At 41.0% G+C, this 25276-nt stretch overlaps 1 protein-coding gene across 1 annotated transcript in view; it reads left to right on the top strand.

Moving 5' to 3' along the window:
• PLD1 (phospholipase D1) overlaps positions 1–25276 on the top strand; it is a 132557-nt gene that overhangs the window by 76274 nt on the left and 31007 nt on the right. The window contains exons 9-18 of the mRNA XM_058189149.1: positions 5716–5868; positions 6031–6180; positions 8490–8573; positions 14714–14795; positions 19610–19720; positions 20160–20276; positions 21974–22175; positions 23866–23994; positions 24243–24361; positions 24545–24658. Of these exons, the coding sequence (XP_058045132.1) occupies positions 5716–5868; positions 6031–6180; positions 8490–8573; positions 14714–14795; positions 19610–19720; positions 20160–20276; positions 21974–22175; positions 23866–23994; positions 24243–24361; positions 24545–24658 (1261 nt within the window). The remainder of the gene's footprint in view (positions 1–5715; positions 5869–6030; positions 6181–8489; positions 8574–14713; positions 14796–19609; positions 19721–20159; positions 20277–21973; positions 22176–23865; positions 23995–24242; positions 24362–24544; positions 24659–25276) is intronic.

Here is a 25276-nt window from a genome sequence, read left to right as displayed (position 1 = left end):
CCACACCCCATGGCCTATATAAAGGATCTGCTTTCTGGCAGTCTCTGAGTCAGGCAAAGTCGAACTTATCTTGCTGAAGTCACTTTCTGGTCTCCTGCCTGCTCTGAGGACTTTGCTAGACTTTGGGCAGAGCTGCAGAGGCAAGCCTGATTCGGATTTCCCTGACCCGGCCGTCAGCGGAGGAGTGGGACACGATTCGGGAGGAGTGGGACACCGTTCTTCATATGTTTTCGTCTCCAGGCCTTTAATCATCTTAGTTGCTCTTCTTTGCACTTTTTACAAAGTCTCAACATCTTTTCGGTAATGTGGTGACCAAAACTGGATGCAGTATTCTAGGTGTGGCCTTACTAAAGCTTTATAAAGCGGTACTAATACATCTCATGATTTTTATTCTATGCCTCTGTTTATACAACCGAAGATTGTATTGGCCTTTTTGGCTGCTGCCGCACACACTACTGACTCATGTTTAAGTGATCGTCCACTAGGACTCCAAGGTCCCTCTCACAGTTACTGTTTTTGAGCCAGGTTTCTCCAAATCTGTACCTGTACCTTGTACCTTTGGTCCAAGTGTCCAATTGTTCTTCCAGCACCACTACCTCATTAAAATTAAATAGCTTTTAAAGATGAAATGAATACTATCTCGAGGCTCACAAAAGTTGCATTTATTGCTGATTGGAAACCCTCTTACAGATTTTTTGTGTGAAAAATGAATTTAACCGTTCATGGTTTTAGACAGACTAGATTAAAGAAAGAAGAGAGTTACGTTGTAGCCACAGAATAAGAAAACCACTTTGTCTCGAAGGTGCTTTTTCAAGAGGCAACTGGATTTTCTTTGTTTTTCCTTTCTTCCTGAAGACATTTTGCTTTTCATCCAAGAAGCTTCTTCAGTTCTGACAAATTAAGTCCAGTTGTCTCTTGAAAAAGAACTGTTGGGACAACCATGACCTGGATGACTGAGAAACTCTATAGACAAGAAACCACTTTATATATATATATATATATATATACTCTTTTCTATTTTTTTTCTTTTCTTGCACTTTTAGCTTTCTCCTTGATTTCTTTCTTTCTTTCTTTCTTTTTTCTTTTTACATTGGTATTATTTTTTACTCTTTAAAAAACTTTTAATAAAATTATACCCAAAAGGAACAAGTTTCACAGAATTTCAGGGCGGTCGCCTGCTGCACTGTGCAATTGTGTAATCACACCAAACTCTCACACAATTGTATACAGGTACCACCTAGCTTACGTTGAGTTCAACTCTGGGCAATTCCACGGCCATGTTATCTAATATTCTTGGCTGTGATACAGAAATGAGTTGGAACAGGCTATTCTGCAGACAGAAAGGGAGACATCAATAAGTGAGTAAATATTAGTGGTTGGCAGATGGATGCTTCTCCCTATGTAGCAAACAGACTGAGTTTTGATGCTTTGCTATTAATGATGGCATCACTACAGCACTTCTAAATTGCATGAAAAATTGGCACATGAGGTGATTTGGAACAAGTTATGACTCTGCAGCAACAAAGTGGAGAAATATACCAATTCTGGTCCCTTGTGTGAAGAGGAACAGTTTGGATGCTTCCCATGACACATGTTCTGAATTCATAAGAGTTAAGACCTTCACGTAGGGAAAGCATGTGGCCACAGTAGCTTATGCTTTTTTCCCCTCACTAATGTGTCATTTTCTGTATCCAGAACCCAAACTGTCAAGCAATGTGTACCATCAAAGAGGAAAAAGGCAAAACATAAAAATAACAAAGTGTTACTAGTTCTTATGAAGTAGTCTGGAGAAAGCCATAGTCTGGAACCCATACCTCATCTCTGACATTAATACAATTGAACGAGTCCAGAAATATTTTACAAGAAGAGTTCTCCGCTCCTCTGTAAACAACAAAATACCTTATACCACCAGACTTGAAATCCTGGGATTAGAAAACTTAGAACTCCGCCGACTCCGACAAGACCTGTGTTTAACACACAGAATCATCTATTGCAATGTCCTTCCTGTTAAAGACTACTTCAGCTTCAATCGCAATAATACAAGAGCAAACAATAGATTCAAACTTAATGTTAACCGCTTCAATCTTGATTGCAGAAAATATGACTGTTGTTAATGCTTGGAACTCACTACCTGACTCTGTGGTCTCTTCTCAAACTCCCAAAAGCTTTAACCAAAAACTGTCTACCATTGACCTCACCCCATTCCTAAGAGGACTATAAGGGGCGTGCATAAGTGCACAAAAGTGCCTACCGTTCCTGTCCTATTGTTTCCTTTCATTGTATGTGCTTGTATATAATGTGACAAAATAAAATTTAAAAAAAGCCCTCCACCCTTCAGCCATAATTTGAGATCAGCGAAGACTTCTTCCTGCTTCTGGAGAAAACATGCACTCATTTTGAGAACTGGTTTTGTGAAACATTCACTTCGGTATTCTATTCTATGTATGTACATACTCTGATGATAAAAATAGTTTGAATAGGAGACTTTATCTTCCCCATTCCTCCCACAGCACTTAGGAAGTCTACACTGAAAACAACAAAATCTGTTCAATCTTCTTTTACCCCAGTGGTTTCTCCCTCCTTCCCTCCCTCCTATGTGTGTGTGTGTGTGTGTGCTCTGCTGCACAGCCTGTTGCTTAGCAATTCACCTTTTCAAAGCTAAAGTTGCAGTCTCCTTTTTATAAACTTTAATGGAAATAAGTCGGTGTGTTTTTATAAACAACTTTTACAGTAACAGCCGAGTTTTAAAACGTTGAGTCTGTAATGATGGGCGGAAGCATTTCCAAACAACGTGCTCCAGAAGTTGGAGGCCAGGAATCACTAGCCAAACAAACATCAAATACTATTTTTGTTGAATTAAATCCTAGACTGGGATGGTGGTTTATGTTACCAGAGCTCCATGGCGAATGTGTCTTTTCTGAGTCATTTCCAGCATTAAGGCTCAGAAGATCCAGTGAGTCACAGAAGAGCTTAGCAACTAATTACTGCCTTGGAAAATTTCAACCTGGCTTGCATGGATATGAAAAATGTCAGGCTGGAATATTTCACTCCACTTGGCTAGGGGGGAAATGTCATTTTTGAATTACAAAATTGGAGCAATAGAGAAAAGACATAGAGTTCCTTCCCGAAACTCACAAATGCAGAGCAGAAAGGAACAAGCATAAAAACTTTAGTCCAATTAAAAAGTCGTGTTCCTTTTATTATTTCCTTTCCTTTCCCCTTTTATTGGTATTATGGCTTATCACACAGTCAGCCAGATGTTCAGACTGGATTTAACACTTTTGTCCACTTGTTTCCAAAGACCCAAGACAGGCAGGTGCATATTATGGTTTATGATACAGTCAAACTAAATTTGGCATTTTTGTTTACCTTTTGAGTTATTATTTTCTCCATTGACTTGCAAGTACACTGAATGATTCTGTACGAGAGGCAAATTCCTTGTATCTTTAATCAGACTAAAGTATTCAGTTCAGTTCAACATTCTGCCTGCCACGGTGTTTGGGGGGTGGAGAGGTGCTGCTAAATCAAGGATGTCCAACCTTGGCAACTTTAAGACTTGTGGACTTCAATTCCCAGAATTCCCCAGTCCACATGTTGAAGTTGAAATCCACAAGTCCACAAGTTGCCAAGGATGAACACCTCTGATCTTTCAGATTTGGAAAATCAGTTTTTTTTTTAGTTTTTTTTAATTTTTTATTTGAATTTATATCCCGCCCTTCTCTGAAGACTCAGGGCGGCTTACACTGTGTTAAGCAATAGTCTTCATCCATTTGTATATTATATACAAAGTCAACTTTATTGCCCCCAACAATCTGGGTCCCCATTTTACCTACCTTATAAAGGATGGAAGGCTGAGTCAACCTTGGGCCTGGTGGGACTAGAACTTGCAGTAATTGCAAGCAGCTGTGTTAATAACAGACTGCATTAGTCTGCTGAGCCACCAGAGGCCCTGGTTTGCTTTAGAAAATGTAACAAAAGGCAATCACATTTACAAAGCTACATCCTTGTAACTGGGAATTGGATTGCCCTTAGTTGAGTAAGACCTTTAGTTCAGGGCTAGAAGCTGTCTCTTTTGTAAGATTGCTATCTCTTAGCACAGTGGCTCCCAATTTTTTTTTTTTTTTACTGAAGAATGCATTCATAAAAGTGTCATCTCAGGTCAGGCTTCTACATCATACTGCCAGCTCAGAGTGTTATGTTGGGGCTATCCAACTTCAGAATTCCTAGCAGGTTGTTTCTTTGCGTTTGACCCATATGGTTTCTTGTACACACCTAGTTCTTGTAGCGAAGCTAGTAACAGGATGCAGTGAAGGGTTTCATCGTAGATGCTATTGAGCACGTAGAAGCAATGACCAGCCCAAGGTGACTCAGCTGACTCCCACACAGAAAGGAGAACTATAGACCCTGGTGCTGAATTAACTCATTCCCTGGGTTTCTGCTATACAAGAGCCAGTTTGGTGTAATGATTAAGGTATCAGGCTAGAAACTGGGAGACAATGAGTTCTAGTCACACATTAGACCCAAAGGCAGCTGGGTGACCTTGGGCCAGTCACGGTCTCTCAAGCCCTAGGAAAAAAGCAACAGCAAACCACTTCCAAAATCTTGCCTAGAAAACTGAGGGACTTGCCCAGGCAATTGCCAGGAGTCAACAGTAACTTGAAGGCAAACAAACAAAAAAGAGACTATACAAGGAACCATAAATTAAAGAACTAGCTAAATAATACATGAAGCCACAATCAAACATCAAAATGAATGAACCAAAATTACTGGTTTGTATATGAATGCAACTAAGCAAAATCAGTAGGTTCTGTGAATGCATCTTTTAAATAGTTAACATATATTTGAGAGTATATCCAGGCAATTAGAAGTTTGGGGAGTTATGGTTTTAACCTGGCATTACACTGCACATACAACAATATCTTGGCTTACTATGTAGTTCATATATATATATATATATATATATATGTATATGTATATGTATATATATATGTTTTCTGAGGTTTTGGCGGGTGTTTGTATGTAGGTCTTTGGTTATTCGGGTTTTCTCCCGCATAAAATTGGAAGTGTCTTGGCGACATTTCAACGAAGTCTCATTCATCATCTTCAGGCTTCAGCTTCATGCTTCCCAGAAGCACGAAGCTGAAGCCTGAAGATGATGAATGAGACTTCGTCGAAATGTCACCAAGACACTTCCAATTTTATGCGGGAGAAAACCAGAATAACCAAAGACATATATATATTTGTTAAATGAAAATCAATATATCAGGTTTAACCTAAAAGTAAGTTGAACTCTGTGGGAATCAAGTATATAAATATAAATAAAGTCTTAAGGGTCAGGTTAGACAAAGCTGGTTTAGATGATTCATTGGTTACTTAACAACTCTAAATTGGGAGGGTTTTAACCATACTTACCGCTGTTGTTACACCTCAGTGAACTGAGTCTGGAAATTGCCTACCTGCATTCTCTTCAGAAGAGGAATAACTGTAGTTATGCTTTAGCTTGTCTAGGATAGATTATGTTAAAAGTAAAGCAGTTCACAGAAAATATGATGCAGAAAAAAGTATGCAGCAGGCAAATTGTGTTGCTTTAGGAACAGGCTGGAAAAAAAGTATTGTTGGGATTGTAGCAAACATGGTTGAGATGCTTTAAATGTAAATATGATTAAGTTATCAACATAATCTACTGGTTTTTTTCTACTTGTATTCTTTCCCCAGGTGGTTAGTGGTAAAAGAATCTTTCTTATTGTATATGAAGCCAGACAGTGGAGCTATTTCTTTCGTCCTCCTAGTTGATAAAGAATTCAGCATAAAGATTGGCAAGAAGGAGACAGAAACTAAATATGGGTTACGGATTGATAATCTTTCCAGGTAAGAAGTTCATATAGTACCACAGGATTATCTCCCTCTGCAATGTTGAGCATTCTGATTCAATGTGTTCCAAATTGCAAGTTTTCTGCTGGTTGCTTATGGCAAATGGTGATTGTGTACAAGTGAAGAAGTGATAAAGCCGAACGTTCGTTTCCTGTCCAGGTCACTGATTTTGAAATGCAACAGCTACAGACATGCTCTCTGGTGGGGCCAAGGAATAGAAGAATTCATTCAGAAAAATGGCAAGAACTTCCTCAAACATCACAGATTCGGTTCCTACGCAGCCATCCAGGAGAATACATTAGCCAAGTGGTAAGAGAAGGCATTGCATTGTTTAATAGCTGCTGATGGCATATAGCTGTAGGTATCTGTAGCAGTGCATTTCAACTTTAGCCACTGTTAAGAGGTGTGGACTTCAACTCCCAGAATTTTTCCAGTCAGCATTGTGGCTGGTGATTTCTGAATGTTGAAGTCCACACTTGTTAAAATTGTCAAGGTTGAGAAAGGCTAGTCTGTAGCAAGACAGCATGTGTCACGTAGGGCATTGCACTAAAGATGCAATTATGTATTTGCATCATGGTATCGGTTCCAAATACATTAGTCACATTGTTTGCGGGTTGATATTACGATGCACAAGTCATACTTTATGATAAATGATAGATGGAGAAAAAGAGAGAGAAAGAGAGAGAGAGATGAGAGACAGAAAGACAGACACATACAGATATACACACACACACACACACACACACACACACGCACATTTGCATGCAGATGGTTGTATTGGTGATGAATCGCCTGTGGCAATTCTTCCGATAATGCAAGAAACATTGCCAGGTTTTTGGGGAGGGCGGGTACAGGGCAGAAGTAGCAACCTTGATATCTGTGGTCATATCTAAACCAGCAGCATTTCTGTGCTTGTATAGCAACAGTTATCCAAGGGACAACTATTGTCCTCGGGATGCTCATGAATGTGGATGAGCCATACCTGAAGGACTTAAATCTCCATATGATGATAAAGCCAGAGTTACAAAGTACTTTTGTTTTTCAGAGAAAAGAAAAATTTTCTCTGCCTTTGCCCCCACTGTATGTAAACTCTTGTCCCATGAGGTGAGGTTGCCCCCTGCACTCTGACCTTCCTGAAGAGTTTGAAAACCTGGCTCTGCCAATTGGTGTCAGAGGATTAAAGAGCAGCATGCAATCCTGGGGGAGCCTGGTGACTTGAGGCTTCTCCCTCCGGCTTTCAACTTGGGGTGGTATATGAATTTAATGGCTATGGGTTGGGGAATTTGTGATGGGTGGGAATGTGTTTGGGAATTGTTACGTGTGTTGGACCTGGTCTTTGGGTATTAAGTGAATTTCGTTGAATGGGTATACTGTGTATACACATATAAAGACAATAAAGTTATTATTATTAATAAATAAAATAAATTAAAAAATAGCTATGAGGATTGTGTTCTGATTTATATTAGAACATTGGTTAATCATTGACTTAAGTGGTGCAATGGCTTAGAGGTAGAGCTCTCGCCTCACAATCAGGAGGCTGCGAGTTCGATCCTAGGTAGAGGCAGATATTTCTCTCTCTGGGCACAATGAGAATATATCTGCTGAACAAAACTCCTCATTGGCAACAGGAAGGGCATCCGGCCAGTAAACACTCAGCTCTATTCAGTTGCCCAGACTCCACCCCACAAGGGATTATGGGGTTATTAAAAGGAGATGATGATGGTGATGATTGGTTAACCATTGACTTGTTTATCACACCCGGTTAAAAACATAATAACTGCATGAGGTCCCCATTTAGTATAGCAGCATAGGTGTACCCACAAAACTCAAAAAGTGTGTTCAAGGTCAGTGGCCCTCTTCTACTGTTGGTCTCCAGCAGGTATTGATTAAATATTATACCGCTTATACTGCTGCTTTTCAGCAATTGCTATTTAAATATTCTACTGAGATTCAGTGATCGTATGTAGCCGCCCCGGCCTATTTTCCCTGGAATTGTACAAATCCCTTTTTAAAACACCAAAACTGCTGGTCATTGTCATGTTTAATGACAGCAATTTCCCCCAGTATTACTATCTATGGATAAAGCAATCTTTCCTTTGCCTTTGAATTTCTTTAGCATTTAGTTTCAGTGGATGAACCCAAGGTTAAAGACTGTGAAATGAGAACGAGAGAGAAAAAACTTTCCATATTTTCCACACCATGCGTGGTTTCACATACCTCCATCATGTTTGTTTTTCAACACATCTTTATAGCTGTAAAAATCCTACAGTTATTGCTACGATCTTTTCTGCAAACAGTCCTACACTTACTGCTTCAAACTTTCCTGACTAGGAAGAGCGTTCTGGTCCCCTAATCCAGGGGTCTGCAAACTTGGCCTCTTTTAAGACTGGCTGAGAAACTCTGGGAGTTGAAGTCCACAAGTCTTAAAAGAGCCAAGTTTGCAGACCCCTGCCCTAATCGTTTTCACTTCTTTCATTTGTTTTTGCATTTCCTCCTTTTTGGTGCTTCTTCCAATAATAAAACAAAACAAAAAACCCCAAAAGTCCTGTATATTGTTACCTTTTGCTTCTGGATTTCCAGTCCTGCCTTTTTGTGTGATGTTGTCATTTTGCTTCTAGGTATGTCAATGCCAAGGGGTACTTTGAAGATGTAGCAAATGCCATGGAAGCTGCCAAGGAAGAGATTTTCATCACAGATTGGTGGTTAGTATTTAACTGACATGATCAGATTCCACCCTTCCTGCTCAGCCTCCTTCTAGCCTCTCAAGGTACTTTCTAGAATATTTAATTATAATACGGCCCTGTTAGGGTCCTTTCACATGGAAACTTAACAGCGGGACCAGATGGTTTGGCAACATCTTAGAGGAAGAGGCAAAGAATAAGCGAGGCTTTGCTGCAAAGGTCTTTTCAGGACACTTGGCTAAGGAAAGAAAGACGAACCAACAAAAACGTTTACTCTAACCAATCTAATTGCTTTAATGTACTGATTCCTTTTCAACTTGTCTCTTTTGCATGGGGAAAGAAGAAATAAAAATTGAAAGTCTCTTACTGGCCTTTCTTGAACATTTAGCACGTACAGATAGTCCTAGCCTTACAACAGTTCATTTAGTGACCATTCAATGTTACAACGGCGCTGGAAAAAAGTGACTTATGACCGTTTTTCACAGTTGCAACCTTTGTAGCATCCCCTTGATCGTGTGATCAAAATACAGATGCTTGGCAACTGGCTCATACTTATGACCACTGCTGTGTCCACGGGCTCATGTGATCACCTTTTGTGTCCTTCTGACAAGCAAAGTCAATGGGGAAGCCAGATCCACTTGACAACAGGGTTGCTAAATTATCAACTGCAGTCATTCAGTTAACAACTGAGGCAAGAAAGGTCATAAAATGAGGCAAAACTCACTGAACAAATGTCTCACTTAACAAACAGAAATTTTGGGCTGAATTGTACTCATAAGTCAAGGACTACCTGTAAATTAAGAGACCCGAGGCACAAAAAAGAGTGTTCAAATAATTGGAGGGAGAGAAGGGAATAGAGCAGGGGTGTCAAACAGTTTGATTCTGTGGCTCTCGAGGACGTGGACAGGTTGCTGGGGAGGTTACATGCAACCACATGTTTACTGGACCCGTGTCCCTCCTGGTTAGTACTGGCTACTCAGGAGGTGACACGAGGCTGGCTCCAGGGGATCATAAATGCTTCTTTGGTGGAGGGGGTTTTCCCCGCCGCCTTGAAAGAGGCGGTGGTGAGACCCCTCCTCAAGAAGCCTTCCCTGGATCCAGCTATTTTGGGGAATTACCGTCCAGTCTCCAACCTTCGCTTTGTGGCGAAGGTTGTAGAGAGTGTGGTTGCATGGCAACTACCCCAGTACCTGGATGAAGCCGTCTATCTAGACCCGTTCCAGTCCGGCTTCCGGCCCGGTCATAGTACAGAGACAGCTTTGGTCGCGTTGGTGGATGACCTCTGGAGGGCCAGGGATAGGGGTTGTTCCTCTGCCCTGGTCCTATTAGATCTCTCAGCGGCTTTCGATACCATCGACCATGGTATCTTGCTGCACCGGTTGGAGGGGTTGGGAGTGGGAGGCACCGTTTATCGGTGGTTCTCCTCCTATCTCTCCGACCGGTCGCAGACGGTGTTGACAGGGGGGCAGAGATCGACCGCGAGGCGCCTCACTTGTGGGGTGCCGCAGGGGTCGATTCTCTCGCCTCTCCTGTTCAACATCTATATGAAGCCGTTGGGTGAGGTCATCAGTGGTTTCGGGGTGAGTTACCATCTGTACGCTGATGATACGCAGCTGTACTTTTCCACCCCGGACCACCCCAACGAAGCTGTCGAAGTGCTGTCCCGGTGTCTGGAGGCCGTACGGGTCTGGATGGGGAGAAACAGACTCAAGCTCAATCCCTCCAAGACGGAGTGGCTGTGGATGCCGGCACCCCGGTACAGCCAGCTGCAGCCGCAGCTGGCTGTCGGGGGCGAGTTATTGGCCCCAACGGAAAGGGTGCGCAACTTGGGCGTCCTCCTGGATGGGCGGCTGTCGTTTGACGATCACTTGGCGGCCGTCTCCAGGAGGGCTTTTTACCAAGTACGCTTGGTTCGCCAGTTGCGCCCCTTCCTTGACCGGGATGCCTTATGCACGGTCACTCACGCTCTTGTCACTTCCCGTTTGGATTATTGCAATGCTCTCTACATGGGGCTGCCCTTGAAGTGCACCCGGAGGCTGCAGCTAGTCCAGAATGCAGCTGCGCGGGTAATAGTGGGAGCAACTCGTTGCTCCCATATAACACCGATCCTGCGCGGCTTGCACTGGCTTCCTGTGGTCTTTCGGGTGCGCTTTAAGGTTTTAGTTACCACCTTCAAAGCGCTCCATGGCTTAGGGCCCGGGTACTTACGGGACCGCCTGCTGTTACCTCATGCCTCCCACCGACCCGTACGCTCATACAGAGAAGGTCTTCTCAGGGTGCCGTCCGCCAAACAATGTCGGCTGGCGGCCCCCAGGGGACGGGCCTTCTCTGTGGGAGCTCCTACGCTCTAGAACAAACTTCCCCCTGGATTGCGTCAATTGCCTGATCTTTGGACCTTTCGCCGTGAGCTGAAAACGCATTTATTTATTCAAGCGGGACTGGCTTAATATTTTTAATATTTTAAAAAAAAAATTGAAAAAAAAAATCTTTTAACTGGGTTTTATCATTTAGGGTTTCTAATTTTAAATTTTAAATCTTTTATTTGGCCTTTTTCTAATATGCTCGGTTTTAAATTGTTGTTTTAATTGTATATTTCTTATGTTTTTATCTTTTGGCTGAGTCCTTCGGGAGAAGGGCGGTATAAAAATTTAATAAATAAATAAATAAATAAATAAACTCAAGGCCCGCGGGGCCGGCCTGGGAATATCAAAGGACCGGCCTGCAGTGCCTCTGTCACCAAAAACTGGCCGTTTTTGGCTCCCATAGCCTCCAGCAGCACTCGGCTGGCGGAATGCGCAGAAGCCTCGGGAGGTCTGTTTTCAGCCAGCAAAGTGCTGCAGGAGGCCATGGAGGATGAAAATAAGATGCGGGGGGGGGGCTGCACATGCCCCCCATGCCCCATTTTGTCCGGTAAAGGGCTGCAAGAAGCATCCATCCCGTCTCAGCCCCACTTCCTTCTGCCCCCACCCCCACCCCCGGCCCACAGAGGAAAACTACAATGCTGATCTGGCCCTTGAAGAAATCCAGTTTGACACCCCTGGAATAGAAGAAGCTGTTGTTTTTACAGGATTAGGAAAAGAGGTGTGAAGCAGTAGGGAATAGAGACATCTGCCCTGGCAATTTTTGTAGCTTTCAAGCTTAGTGTTTAAACCCTGGGATTTTTTTTTAGTGGTTTCCCATCCCAGAACTGATTAAACTTAACCCTGTTCAGCTTCCACCTTCAGGCAAAGAAACGATATGCTGGACTATATTACTGAATAAATGAAAACTGCGAAACTTCTTGTTGTATTGGCAGGTATCAAATTTGTCAAAGAGAACTGGAAAATATTAGTGAATTTTAAAACATAGGATCATAACTTTGAAAAACTTTTGATCACTTATTTTCCCCATCTGTATGAACATTGTGAGCATCAAGGACGATTGTGGCCCATTTGTTGGGAGGTGAGAAATGTGGAGTATAAAATATGACCCCCATAGGTCTGTGGCACTTTGAAACAATAGGGAAGGCGGAAAACTCGTGGCAATAGTCCAAAACTGTATATAATATAATTCAGATGTTTTCCTCCCTAATATCTCATTGCCAATATTTGCTCTAGAATGGAAGAAAGGACCTTAGAGTGATTAAAGCAAGAATTGGGATTAGGCTGAGGCCCAGATGCTTTGGGGTTAATGCTTGATGGTAACAAAAATCCCTGTCACCATTGTTACCCTACAGCTGGTATTTAGAGCTTTTTTCTCCAGTTTGGATATAATGTAGATTCCTCATAATTGACTTGGAGTTACTGAATCCCTGCTCAAAGCTTCCAAATTAATGGTCACCATCCGGAATGGGACAATTTGCCACAGCTAACTTGCCATGGCCAATTCATCAGAGGCCAATTTGCCATGGCCAACTCGCCATAGGCCAACCCACTGCAGAAGAATTCAACAATTCAATTTAATTATTTAAAATTATTTTAATTTTTGTCATTCACAAAGGGACATTTATTTTGTCCCTCCTTTGGCAACCTTTCTTTAATGCTTCTATTCCATTTTTTATATGATACTAGTGTAATTCCTGTCCTGCAGCGAGTTGGCCATGGCTGTGGCAAGTTGGCCATGTGGTAGACTTCTCACCGTCATGTCACATAGTCATGAATTTCACTGATTAATGTGTTTTTGCCTACTCTGAAATTCTCATCAATCACTTTTTTGGATGATTTCTGTGCCTAGAGCTTTTGGAAAAGGAGAAAACTTCCCCTCTTCCATTTTCTCTATGCCATGTATGATTCTTACACCTCAATTACCTCAATTGCTTACTTTTTTTAAGCTAACAAGGCCAGATGTTCTAATCTTTTCCCATAGAAACATACTGATGCCTCCAGATCATTCTGATTGCCTTCTCTTCATACTTTTTCAAATATGGATTATATATAGAATTCCACAGATTTATAATGTTAAGGGCATTACGATATTGGCAGGTGTTGTTGTTTTTTGGTCACTTTCCTAATGATCCCTAGCATAAAAATTGTCTTTTTCAATGATGTTTTGCCTTGAAGAATTGATTTTATTCGAATTACCCACTATGACTGTGTCCTTTTTTTCCTAGTTAGTTATAGATAATAGAATAGAATAGAATTTTTTATTGGCCAAGTGTGATTGAACACACAAGGAATTTGTCTTGCTGCATATGCTCTCAGTGTATATAAAATAATTGAGACTACTACTACCTATTATTATTATTATTATTATTATTATTATTATTATTATTATTATTATAATAATAATAATAATCTTTGTTCATTAAATATGAAACTCAGTCAAGTGAACATTCAAAAAGGCATCATAAATACCATTGACTGGTGCTAATGGTTGATACGGGTTGCTGCCAGCGTCCTAGGTCGTTGTGATTATGATTATGATTATGATTATTTACCATGTTTCCCAAAAAAATAATACCTAACCAGAAAATAAGCCCTAGCATGATTTTTCAGGATGCTTGTAATATAAGCCCTACCCAAAAAATAAGCCCCAGTTAAGCTTGTCAGCCAGACAGATGCATTTAGTACCATATTTCCCTGGAAATAAGACCTAACCAGAAACTAAGGCCTAACGTGTCTTTTGGAGCAAAAATTAATATAAGACCCAGTCTTATTTTTAGGGAAATATGGTAGTAATAGTAATAGCAGTAGTAGTAGTACTGAATATATGGCACCATGGCAGCTTTTCAGCTTTTCCCTTCATAGCAACACCTCAGATTATTTTATAACCTTTAAATAAAAACAGCATGAATGTGGAGGGGGAACAAATTACAGGCTGGGTGCTGGTTTGGTGTATTTGTCCAGTGGAGGACGTATTCATGTAATGTCCTTAGTATTTTGAGACTACCAGCAGCAATGACATCTGTGGAAGAATACCTAGAGTGTGAAGGTGGTGTCCCTTATTTTCTTAGACCTGTTAGATTGATTGTGTGTGGCACATCAGTTGACTATCACAATTCCAGAGTGGCCATCCAGAGCGGGCCTTCAGATTTTCCTAATTATAATTTGAAAAATTGTAATAAAAATGCACTGTGACTGCTCATTGCTTTTACACAAAACTTAGACACCCTCCTTTATTATTTAAGAATTATGTCATTTCCCTAGCTTGCTGACAACAAGACGCCGGAGGAAATGGTTTAACTTTTCCTCAGCATACAGGCCCAGTGCCATTTCATTTGCTGTTTGTATTGTGGCTTGGTAGGTAACCATGAGGGAGGATGTCCCCCCCACCTCCAGCTTTGAGAAAAAAGAAGAATAAAACAGTGTCCATCTCCAAATTTAAGTTGTTTGCATTTTTCCTTTCAAATATTTTTTTAAAAAAAAGAATGAGAAATAAAATATGTAAGACAAATAGGAAACAGAAAGATTTTCCCACTCAGAATGGTTATATATCCTATTGGAAGGTACAGCAACACTTGGAAAAAGACTTTCCGTCTTAAGGAGACGTTGCTATTTTATATTGTAATAGAAAGAAATCAGGCTCCTCTTTGCTGGCGGACTCTCTCGTTTAACTGCGTGGATTGGGGCATCTGCTTATGTTCATTTCAGAAAGCGTAGTAAAGTGGACAACAGTTCCACTGAGAAAAGTTCACTAGTGTATTTTTCAGCCAAGCTTACTTCCTCTTCTACCTTTTTTTACAGGCTGAGCCCTGAAATATTTATGAAGCGGCCTGTGGTGGAAGGGAATCGCTGGAGATTGGACTGCATTTTGAGGCGGAAGGCTGTAAGTGTGCAGTATTTTCCAAGTCTTACAAAGCTGCGAAAGATAATAGAATAGAGATATCTCTCATTTTTCAGGCAGGGACTCAAGGTATGGCTGCATTCATGATGGACTACCTGTGTTCACTCAACACTCTTAGATAAGTGAAGTGAAGATGTAGTGAATAGCCTTTGCACAATAAACAAATATTGTGTCTTGGGTGAATGGTACTGCAAATAGCTGGATTAATTAGTTAATTTGGTTTTTGAGCTGCTCAACATGTTGCACTTACATTAAACTTACATTATGGCCTATGTTAATGCAGTATTCTAGCTGTTTGGATGATGACTCACACTAGTATGCTAAACTTGTAGGAAAAGCCAGCATCAGTCTGGTAATCAGTTAAAATAATTATGGCTTACATGGTAAGTTCCAGATTTGTTTCTTTCTGTTCTTTTCTGCCAGTATCCAGATGGTATATCAGATGCCATAGAGGTTTTGCCCATGTTTTCTTAGGAATATGTTGTCTGCTTATGTACTTGTGTATAAGTAAGTGGAGAAAATGTGGGTTAGCTCTTTCTGTGTGTGTGTTTATACACATACAGAATCATATAAATACACAGAGGGGAATATTGTATGTTTTAGCTTATCTTTGTGTTTCATTCTAATCTGTGGTTAACATAATCATTATTTATCTAACTCAGTTGTTTAGATTTTGATGACACACTGAAGCATTAACTAACCATTTTGTTATATGAACCCAGCATTTGCCTGAATAATAATCCCTTCCCTTTCTCCTTCCTTCCTTCCTTCCTTCCTTCCTTCCTTCCTTCCTTCCTGAGCTATGCCAAGTTACTCTAAAAGTGAATTATTTATCTTCAGATGCATTTATACTACAGCCCCATTGCTCAAACTCAAATATAATGAGGCTTAAACTTCATTATATTCCTGGACTGAGTTCAGAAGTAGAGAGGAGTTTGCTTTAGCAGGCTGTTCTTTCTTTATGTCCCTTTCCCTTTCCCATGACCTCCTATCTTATTTTCATTGCTTCCTTGACCTCTGTGCCAAACCCCTGAATATTGTCAAGGATAGGAAATTCCTCCTTCCTAAATCTCCCCTTGATTGTAGGTGACACCACTATTCAATTTTCCGAGCATTTTCCCATGTTCACTTTCAAGGCATCTGCACTCAAGAAACTCTCGATGCAAACTGAAGGGAGATTAGGTCTAAATGCTACCTGCATCCTGTGTGATCATCTCTTTTGGCCTGTTTTAAGGGGCATCAGTGGCATGAGCAGAAAAAGTATAAATTGACTTTCCAGAGAGATGATCTCAGTGTGATGCGATATATTCTTTTTGTCTGCATTCGAAATGGATACTCATTAAATTGCTAATGGTAGACATTGATCTTCTCCAAGAATATAGGTCTAATTAGGAGAGGGCTTAACATGTGCCTTGTTATTGAGCTTGGGATGATTGATTGCTTCAATGGAAGCTTTCTGTCGTCTTCATAAAATACTTTTGTCAATGTGGACAAGGTATGTTTTGAGTTCCTGTAGGTTGGAAAGAATTATTCCCTTTGTGGCAAGGATGATCCCATCCTAGAATATCACCTAAGGATGGCGATCAGATCATTGATACACTTCTGGCAAGCATAACAATAATTTTATGATGGCAGAGGGAGAAAAGGTCATGTCACAACTGAAGTCTCTTGGCTTGCTCTGCTTCCAGATCTCAGATTTTAAGCTGGGTGATATTTTTTTTAGTTTTAATTTTGAATTTAGCTGATTTTTTTTTTTAACCATGCACAGGCTGCTAAGTTTCATGGTTATTTTAGATTAGGATAATGTTTACCAGCATCAAGAGCCATGTGTTGGAATATTTAGTGAGCTCATCTGGAATTTTGACACCTCATCCTGGGCACACTCACAAAATGCCTGGTGCAGGAAGGCTTGCTGGTCTGTTCACAAAACATGCATTTATCAGAAGACAGATTTTTCAGGATTATCCCAGATGCCTCCTTTAGTTCTCAATGAAGATCCCTAGACTACTACCAAGATAATCTTTTTGCCTTTTCAAATTACCCAGAAAGATCCCTTTCATTTCCCATGTTTTTTCTTTAAGACGGGCAAGAAACCTGCAGATAAAAGGTGCCAGCCACATATAGCATTTATTATTGGGCATAGAACAGTGAGGCAAACCTTTTCGGCACCGAGTGCCCAAAACAAAATGTGCATGCATACACATCCGCCAGAGTGCCGGAAACCCAAAGACCAGCTGGCTGGTATGCGCATGCCTGTTTTTTGGCTGGTTTTATGGCCGTTTTCAGGCTGTTTTTTGAGCTGTTTTCAGTCCATTTTTCAGCGCTTTTCAGTCCATTTTTTGAGCCAAAAATGGCCGGAAAACAGCCCCAGAAAGGCCAGAAAATAGCCTGTTTTTTGGCTGTTTTTTGGGCCATTTTCCAGTGTTCCAGCGCCCATGAAGACCAGATGCCTGGCACACATGTGCAGCATTATTATTATTATTATTATTATTATTATTATTATTATTATTATTATTATTTAATTTTTATACCGCCCTTCTCCCGAAGGACTCAGGGCGGTGAACTGGCAGATAAAATAATACAATACATTACAATAAAAACACTATTTAAAAAACTTATTCAATATAGCCTAAATTTAAAATACAATACAAAATATAAAATAAACCCCAATAAAATCCATGTTTAAAAACCCTATTGCTGGAGACCAGAAGAGCAGCTGGCGACAGTGCATGTGTCCACAGAGAGAGGGTCTGTGTGCCACCTCGGCCATGCGTGTCATAGGCTCGCCATCATGGGCATAGAATATAGAATACTGAAATGTGCATGTTGCAAAAAAAAGGAAAGGAAAGAGAAAAGAAAAGGGGGAAGGGAGGGAGGAAGGAGAAAGAAAAAAAATGTTTCTCTTCTTGAAGATGTTATTGAAGTTCTATGTGACTAGCATTTTCTGAAGTTATATAAATTGAAGGTTTCAGATTCTGAAACCTATTCATTTGTTAAGGTCAGCTTTTTTCTTTCTTTCTTTCTTTTTTTTAATTTGAATTTATATCCCGCCCTTCTCCGAAGACTCAGGGCGGCTTACACTGTATTAAGCAATAGTCTTCATCCATTTGTATATTATATACAAAGTGAACTTTTATTGCCCCCAACAATCTGGGTCCTCATTTTACCTACCTTATAAAGGATGAGGCTTCCTTATAAAGGAAGGCTGAGTCAACCTTGGGCCTGGTGGGACTTGAACCTGCAGTAATTGCAAGCAGCTGTGTTAATAACAGACAGACTTAGTCTGCTGAGCCACCTGATATTAGTCATCAATAACACAACACACTTAAAAATACATCTTCAAATTATAAAAGTTATTAACCAGAAAACCTTATGTGGAGAATCAACATCTGGACAATGCAGCTTACTCATCCTGCTCTAGTATTTTTATTTTCCCTTGCCAAGTGAGAAATGAAGAACCACTATGGTAAGGGATTCCACATCAAAGGATCACCCCCCCAAAAAATCTTTCTCTAGGAATCAGCTTGCCCCCCTTCAAAAGACGGGAAGATTCCGAAGCAAGTTTTCCTGGATAGTTGAAGCAGATGTAGAAGTCATGCTGTAGCTCAGGGGTGTCAAATTCAAGGCCCGCGGACTGGATCCTGCCCGTATGGTGCTTAAACCTGGCCTACGGGGCTGCCCCGGAAACAGCAAAGGGACCAGCCCACGGTGCTTGTGCCAGCAAAAATGGCACAGGCTCCGTTTTCGTTGGCAGAGGGTTGCAGGAGGCTGTCCCAGCCAAAAACGGAGATCGGGAGCCCTTTTTCGCTGGCAGAGCACTCAGGCCACCACAGGTGCCCCCGAGACGAGTGATGTCAAGCTGGCTACGCCCCCAGAGGTCAAACACAACCCTGATGCGGTCCTCAATGAAATTGAGTTTGACACTCCTGCTGTAGCTCATAAAATCCAAGCAGCAATAAGTGAAATGTGTGTTTGGTTGCATTTAATGACTGTAGTCTTGTTTTCTTCCCAGTTTTGTTTGTTTGTGTAAGAGTGGGCCAGTCAAGAGGTTTCTCAAGCCCCTTGTTCAGCTGATTCACCAACTTTACACAATGTGTTTACAGAAAATTGACCTCAGGTGTCCTTGCCACTGTCAGGAAAGAAAAAATTGTAAATCTGTAATTCAAACTGTAAAATAGATTGCTATATGTTTTTAAAACAGTGAATTCTTTCCCTGTCCAGAAAACTTTTTAAAAAAAATCTTAGCTCTAGCATAGATTTAGGCAATCCTAAAAAAATTTGGCTCTATCCACAGATATAGGCAATCCAGGGGTGAAATTCAGCAGGTTCTGATAGATTCTGGAGAACCGTAGCAGAAATTTTGAGCAGTTCAGAGAATCGGTAGCAGAAATTTTGAGCAGTTCAGAGAACCGGTAGCAGAAATTTTGAGCAGTTCGGAGAACTGGCAAATACCACCTCTCGCTGGCCCCAGAATGGGAAGGGAAAGGGGATTTTGCACTATCCTTCCCCTGCCATGCCCACCAAGCCACACCATGCCCAAGCAACGCCCACAGAACCGGTAGTAAAAAAAATTGAATTTCATCACTGAGATAATCCTACCTACTTGGTGTGATTACCAGCATCACGCTGCTTCTTAACATCTCTTCTTTTAAGTGCAACCCCTGACCCACAAAAGATTGCCCACCTTGCTATTGTAGAATAACCCCAACGAGTAAATACTGGTGTAAAGCATTCGGCTAAACTTTTAATTGGTTCTGCATGCATCAAATATGACTGGTATTTTTTTCTTCTGACAGCTACAAGGAGTGAAAATCTTTGTGATGCTCTACAAAGAAGTAGAACTTGCTCTGGGTATCAACAGTGAATATACCAAGAGGACTCTAATGCGCCTGCATCCCAATATTAAGGTATTTGTATCCATTATAACAGTTACACTGTTTATTTATCTTTAGGTGTAGCTGCTCTATGTTGAGGCTGTTGACTTCTATAGAGTAACTGTTGCTCTATTCACAAAACAACTTCAAGACACAGGAAGAAATATGTTTTAGTCTGTACTCAAAAGCATGTTCTATTATGCTTATGAGGATATGTTCAAAAGATATGCATAAATGTTGTGGTCCGCCAGCAGCCTGTGGAGTTGGCAGCCGAGTTGGACAGTGAGGAGGCTGGGGAGGAACATGGGCCAATCCTGGAATCTGGGGAAGGCTTGGACGAGGGTTCTGGTTCAGAGGCAGAGATGGGGCCAGGGCCATCTGGGAGTTATGCACAGACTCCAGAGCCTCCAGAGTCAGACATCAGAGAGGCAGAGGAACAGGAGGAGCCTGTTCTTAGTGCTAACATGCGTAGAGCTGCCAGAAGGCAAGAACAATTAAAACAAAGGACGACAATGAGCACCGACTGACAGATGTGGGCAGCGTGAAACGTATGACAGCGACCAAATCTGAGTCTTCAGTGAATCTTTCTGTAAGTATGATTTCTGCTGCCTGGACACAAAGGGAAGAGCACAAAATGGTGAGGTGGGACTACACAATCAGGGAAGCTACTTCTGAGACTAGTACTACATTCAGCTTGTTCAGGAAACTTCACTATCAAACATGTTTCTGTTAATATCAGTGTGGCAAAGCAGTTAAGGTGCTACCTTAGAAACCAGAAGATTGTGAGTTCTAGTCCTGCCTTATGCATGAAAGCTGGCCGCGTGAGTTTGGACCAATCACCCAGAGACAGAGTTCTAGTCCCACCTCGTTAATCTTTCTCAACCCGACCTACTTTGTAGGAAAAATAGATATATTTGCTGTCTTGAGTTATTTGTAAAAAATAATGAAGGTGGGACACAAATAAATAAAAATCAATTAAATTAAAGATCAAGGCTTAAAAAGTAAAATGAAGGACAATAAAGTGAGTTTATTTGATCACAATTAAAACAAGACACTCTTGTTTGGCAATGCTCTGGAAACAGTTTTTTGCTTACACTAGGATTAATGTTTTATGAGTTTGCTTCTAGATATAGGATGGAATATGGGATGAAGAGATATTTATTTAACCTTATAGGAGTGAAGAATTGCTAAATTAGTTTTTATTTGTAGTCAGGAGGTTTATTTATATATTTTCATTTTCTTTGTTATTGTTTTTTCCCCCAACACTGTCTATTTTTCCTTCCGTTACGTTTGCTTTCTCTATATTTAAATTTTATTATTTTTTAATAATTAAAATTCTATGCCTGCAGGATATCTACCCTGCAGATATCTACAAAAATACCTCAAATATCTGCAGGGTTGTCTTTTATAACTTTTCTGTCAGGTTCTAGAGAACTGTTGGTTTAGGAAACAGCAAGGAAATTATGACTCTTAACATCTTTCTATTTGTGATCCTTTCCTGCTTTGATTTAAACTAATAAGACATCACAAAGGAAAGGCAAAGGAACATGGGATGACATCTATCGGATTTTGATTTTGATTTTTGTTTTCCACAGTCAATTTTATATTTTGCTTACCTTGTGAAAGCTTGTGCTTTTTTTTTTCTTAAAGAGATTCTAAATTTATTAATATTCCCATCCAAAATTAAACTGTGCAGGTATCTTGCACTCCAAATCCTCTGAACTCAATGTTGCATCTGTGTAAAATAAATACATACAGATCTGTTATAGGTCAGTTTCCCTTCCTTTTAAATTGTGACTTTCCGAAAATCAACAAGAAATTGAGAAAGTAATTCTCCTACCTTGTTTCAGATTGACATTTAGACAGCTGCTGGGGTCAGTGGAGGTGCCTGGCAATTGGTTTAAGATTTCTGGCAGGCGTAGCTCCTGGGAAATCATTTTATAAAGGGTTGTATCTATCAAACAAGATATCCTGCATCCAATTTCTGGTGCCTTTTAACCTGCACTGCTAACACTCTGTTTCCCCTGCTAACAAGCCAGTTTAATGTGGATTGCAGATACCCTGTGGTTTTAATGTTGTTATGGCTTTTACAGATGCTGCAGGTTTGATATACCCTCATTTATAGGATATGCATAAAGGCCTGTACCGTATTCTGAATACACAGAGATACACGTTGATTAAAATGGATTACATACCATCAAACCAGATGTCAATTCTTAGCAACCAAGACAGATACACAAACGCATGCTAAAATTGAACTGCATTTGTCCTTTTTCTGCCCTAAAGTCTTTAGCTGAAACTGTTCAACCGCCGGTGGAGACTCCAATAATCACACCTCTTCAAGGATGCTGTGACGATGCCCCAGAAGTTTCAAGAATGAAAGGAGTAGGAAAACCCAAGAAATTTGTCAGATTCAGCATCTACAGACAGCTCCATCGACATACTTTGCATCGTGCAGATAGTGTGAGCAGTGTAGACAGTGATTCCTGTGAGTGATCTCTTTACTTATTCATTGTATTTCTGTGCCATATTTCAGGATCAAAATCCTTCCAAGACAAAGTCTCAAGAACTTTATCAACAGGATGATGTAAAAATGAATTGATGGTTGGGTGGATGAACATTCAAATAAAATCAATTAATTAAATTTCACCATAAAATAGGGAAAACTTGGACAACATAAATGTAAGGCAGGACTTAGGTTATTATATATACCAGTGATGGTTAACCTTTTTGGTGCTGAGTGGCCAAAGTGTGTGCATGCGCGCACAAATGCACGGACGTGTGCATGAACCCCCAAATGCAATGTGAGCGCCCCCCAACGCATACACCCCGCCCCCCACATGCATATAGTGACCAGACGTCCCGCTTTTGGCGGGACAGTCCCACTTTTTAATAATTTGTCCCACATCCCGCTGCAATTCCAAAAAGTCCCGATTTTTGTTTTGTTTCACTCCCATTCTGAAAATGGGAGGCGGCAACGCAAGAGGAGGAGGCGGAGAAGGGGGCGTGAGAGGGAGGAGAGATGCCGCTTGACTTCACCCGAGAGGAAGAGAAGAGCAGAGAGGAGAGCCGAGGAGAGCTGAGCCTGCCTGGAAGAACGGAGAAGCAGCAGCCGCTCCTCCTCCTTCAGGCAGGTGGCAAGATTCAGCACGCATGCGCAGCGCCCCCCGTCAATGGTGTCCTGCTTTGCCATGGCTGAAATCTGGTCACTTTACACATGCACCTTGCACACGCACGCACACACCCTGTTTTGGCTTCCAGGTTGGTGCAGGAGGCCCAAAACAGGGTGGGGGGGAGTCTAGCACAGTGCCTCCGTGCCCCATTTTGGCTTCCAGGTTGCAAAAGGCCTTCCAGGCCCAAAACGTGCGTGCAAACCCCCAAAATGCAATGCGAGCACCCCCTGCATATGAGCCTCTTTCCTTCCCTCCCACGCATGCACGGCAGAGACCCAAAGACCAGCTGGCCAGCAGGAGGCGTGTACACATGCGTGGTGGAGCTGGCCTGGGGCAACGGCTGGCATGCCCGCAGAGAAGGCTCTGCTTGCCACCTGTGGGATGCATGCCATAGGTTCGCCATCACGGATATATACTATACATCCATCTCAAGGGAGCAAAAAAAATCTCTTCTTATTTTCACAAGGACCATATGATGAAGCTGGGATGGCTTCAGGTCAATGAGATTTACAATCTAGAATATTACAGTCTAGGAAATTTGGAACTGGGTCTCCTCATTCCTAAGACCAACTATTGCTACACTGATCTCCAGGATAAATAAAGAAGGGATATGCCAGGCTTCTGAAATATTTTTTAAAAGATGCTTCAGAGAATGCAGGAACATGAACATAACTCCTATTCAGACTTCTTTATTAAGAGTGATTGCTTCACTTAACTGTTACTGGTGATTATTGTAAAATGGAAGAAATAGAAAGAAAATAGGAAAAAGCTCTTTGCCCTGGGACATTAATACATGTTGGAGGCAGGGAAGGGAAGAAAAGAAAAGAAAAGAAAATCCGAATAAACTATTGAATAGCATTCCACTTCTGCTTGCTCTGCTTTGAGGATGCACTCTTCTTCATGATTGGCATTAATTTAAAGATTAAATATTTGCATAACAATAATTGAAGTTACTGTTAGTAGCAAGTTCCAAAAATCTGCTTTGTGTTTGATTGTTTGAAACAGGTAAAGGCTCAGTTCGCAGTTTGAAGACAGGGGTTGGAGAGCTTCTTGGCGAAACCAGATTCTGGCACGGAAAAGATTATTGCAACTTCGTCTTTAAAGACTGGGTCCAACTGGATAAACCCTTTGCTGGTGAGCATCACTGCAAGTTAGAATCATATCTGGACAGTGAGGGGGGGGCCAATGAATTTGTGAATGTTTAGAGTTTAGAGACAATGAGTTTGTGGCAAATGAGATACTTCACTAGCAGAGGGCAAAAACCTAGGCAATGGGGTATCTTGTTTCCCACAATAGCCAACTAGGTGTTGATAGCATAGCCAGGAATAGCTGATAGTTCTTTGGGCTCTTGACTTTGTGTTGTTTTGTTGCTTCCCCTTCAGATTTTATTGATCGTTACACCATGCCAAGGATGCCATGGCATGATATTGCCTCTGTAGTCCATGGCAAAGCTGCACGGGATGTAGCTCGGCACTTCATTCAACGCTGGAACTTCACAAAGGTGGGTTTCATATAGTTTTTCAATTACCGTAACTGCTGACAGATAGGTTGGGATCTTCTGAATCTCTAGTCCGTAAGACGTAAAATGAAGCCACAGTCATACTGCATGTTAAATCTGAACATTTGCAAGTCTAACTAATGGTTTTTCCCTTCCTTCCTTCTTTCCTTTCTTCCTTGATAAAAGATCATGAAATCCAAATACAGGTCCCTTTCATACCCTTTCTTGCTGCCAAAATCTCAGCGAACAGCTGATGAGTTGAACTATCAAGTCCCTGAGGCTATGAATGCCAAAGTGCAGGTAGGAGTGTTGTAATATTTATGAAAGGTATAACTGCTCCATCACTGTCAAGTATTTGACATTGGATTCCTTCTGTCATCATATAAAATGACTCCAAAATTGAAATTGTTCTGAACCATAGATTAATTGCCACTTTTCTTATTTCTATATCACTGATGTAGAGTATCTGGAGATGCTGTGGAAGAGGCCCACGGCCTTTTATTTTTCTTATCCACTGAAAAAAAAGTCTATATAAATTTTTTCATTCTTCAAAACAGAGACAAAGCTACCCTGGGGATATTTACTCAGAAGTAAAGTCACTCAGTGTTCAGCAGCCTTCTGGAATTGCCAACAAAAGACATTTCCCAGTCGTATTGCTAAAGTAGGCTTCCATTTACCACTTCAATTTCATTAAAGTCTCTTTTAAACAATGTGGGAGGAAAATATGTTTTTGGATTCTTAAATCATGAAGAATGGGAAGGAGAGAAAGACAAGACAGATACTCTTCTCTGGAAAAGCCCTGCACATTTCTCAATTATTTACAAGATTGAGAGTTGCAGTCCAAAATGATCTGAAAAATGTGAGATTGCGAAAGCTTGTTTCTTGTTCCACAGGAAATAAATCTTAGGAGTTGGAATG

This window comes from Ahaetulla prasina, chromosome 6 (assembly GCF_028640845.1).
Source record: "Ahaetulla prasina isolate Xishuangbanna chromosome 6, ASM2864084v1, whole genome shotgun sequence".
NCBI lineage: Eukaryota > Metazoa > Chordata > Lepidosauria > Squamata > Colubridae > Ahaetulla > Ahaetulla prasina.
The sequence above is the reverse complement of the archived record's forward strand: the minus strand, read 5'-3'. Positions and strand labels throughout refer to the sequence as shown.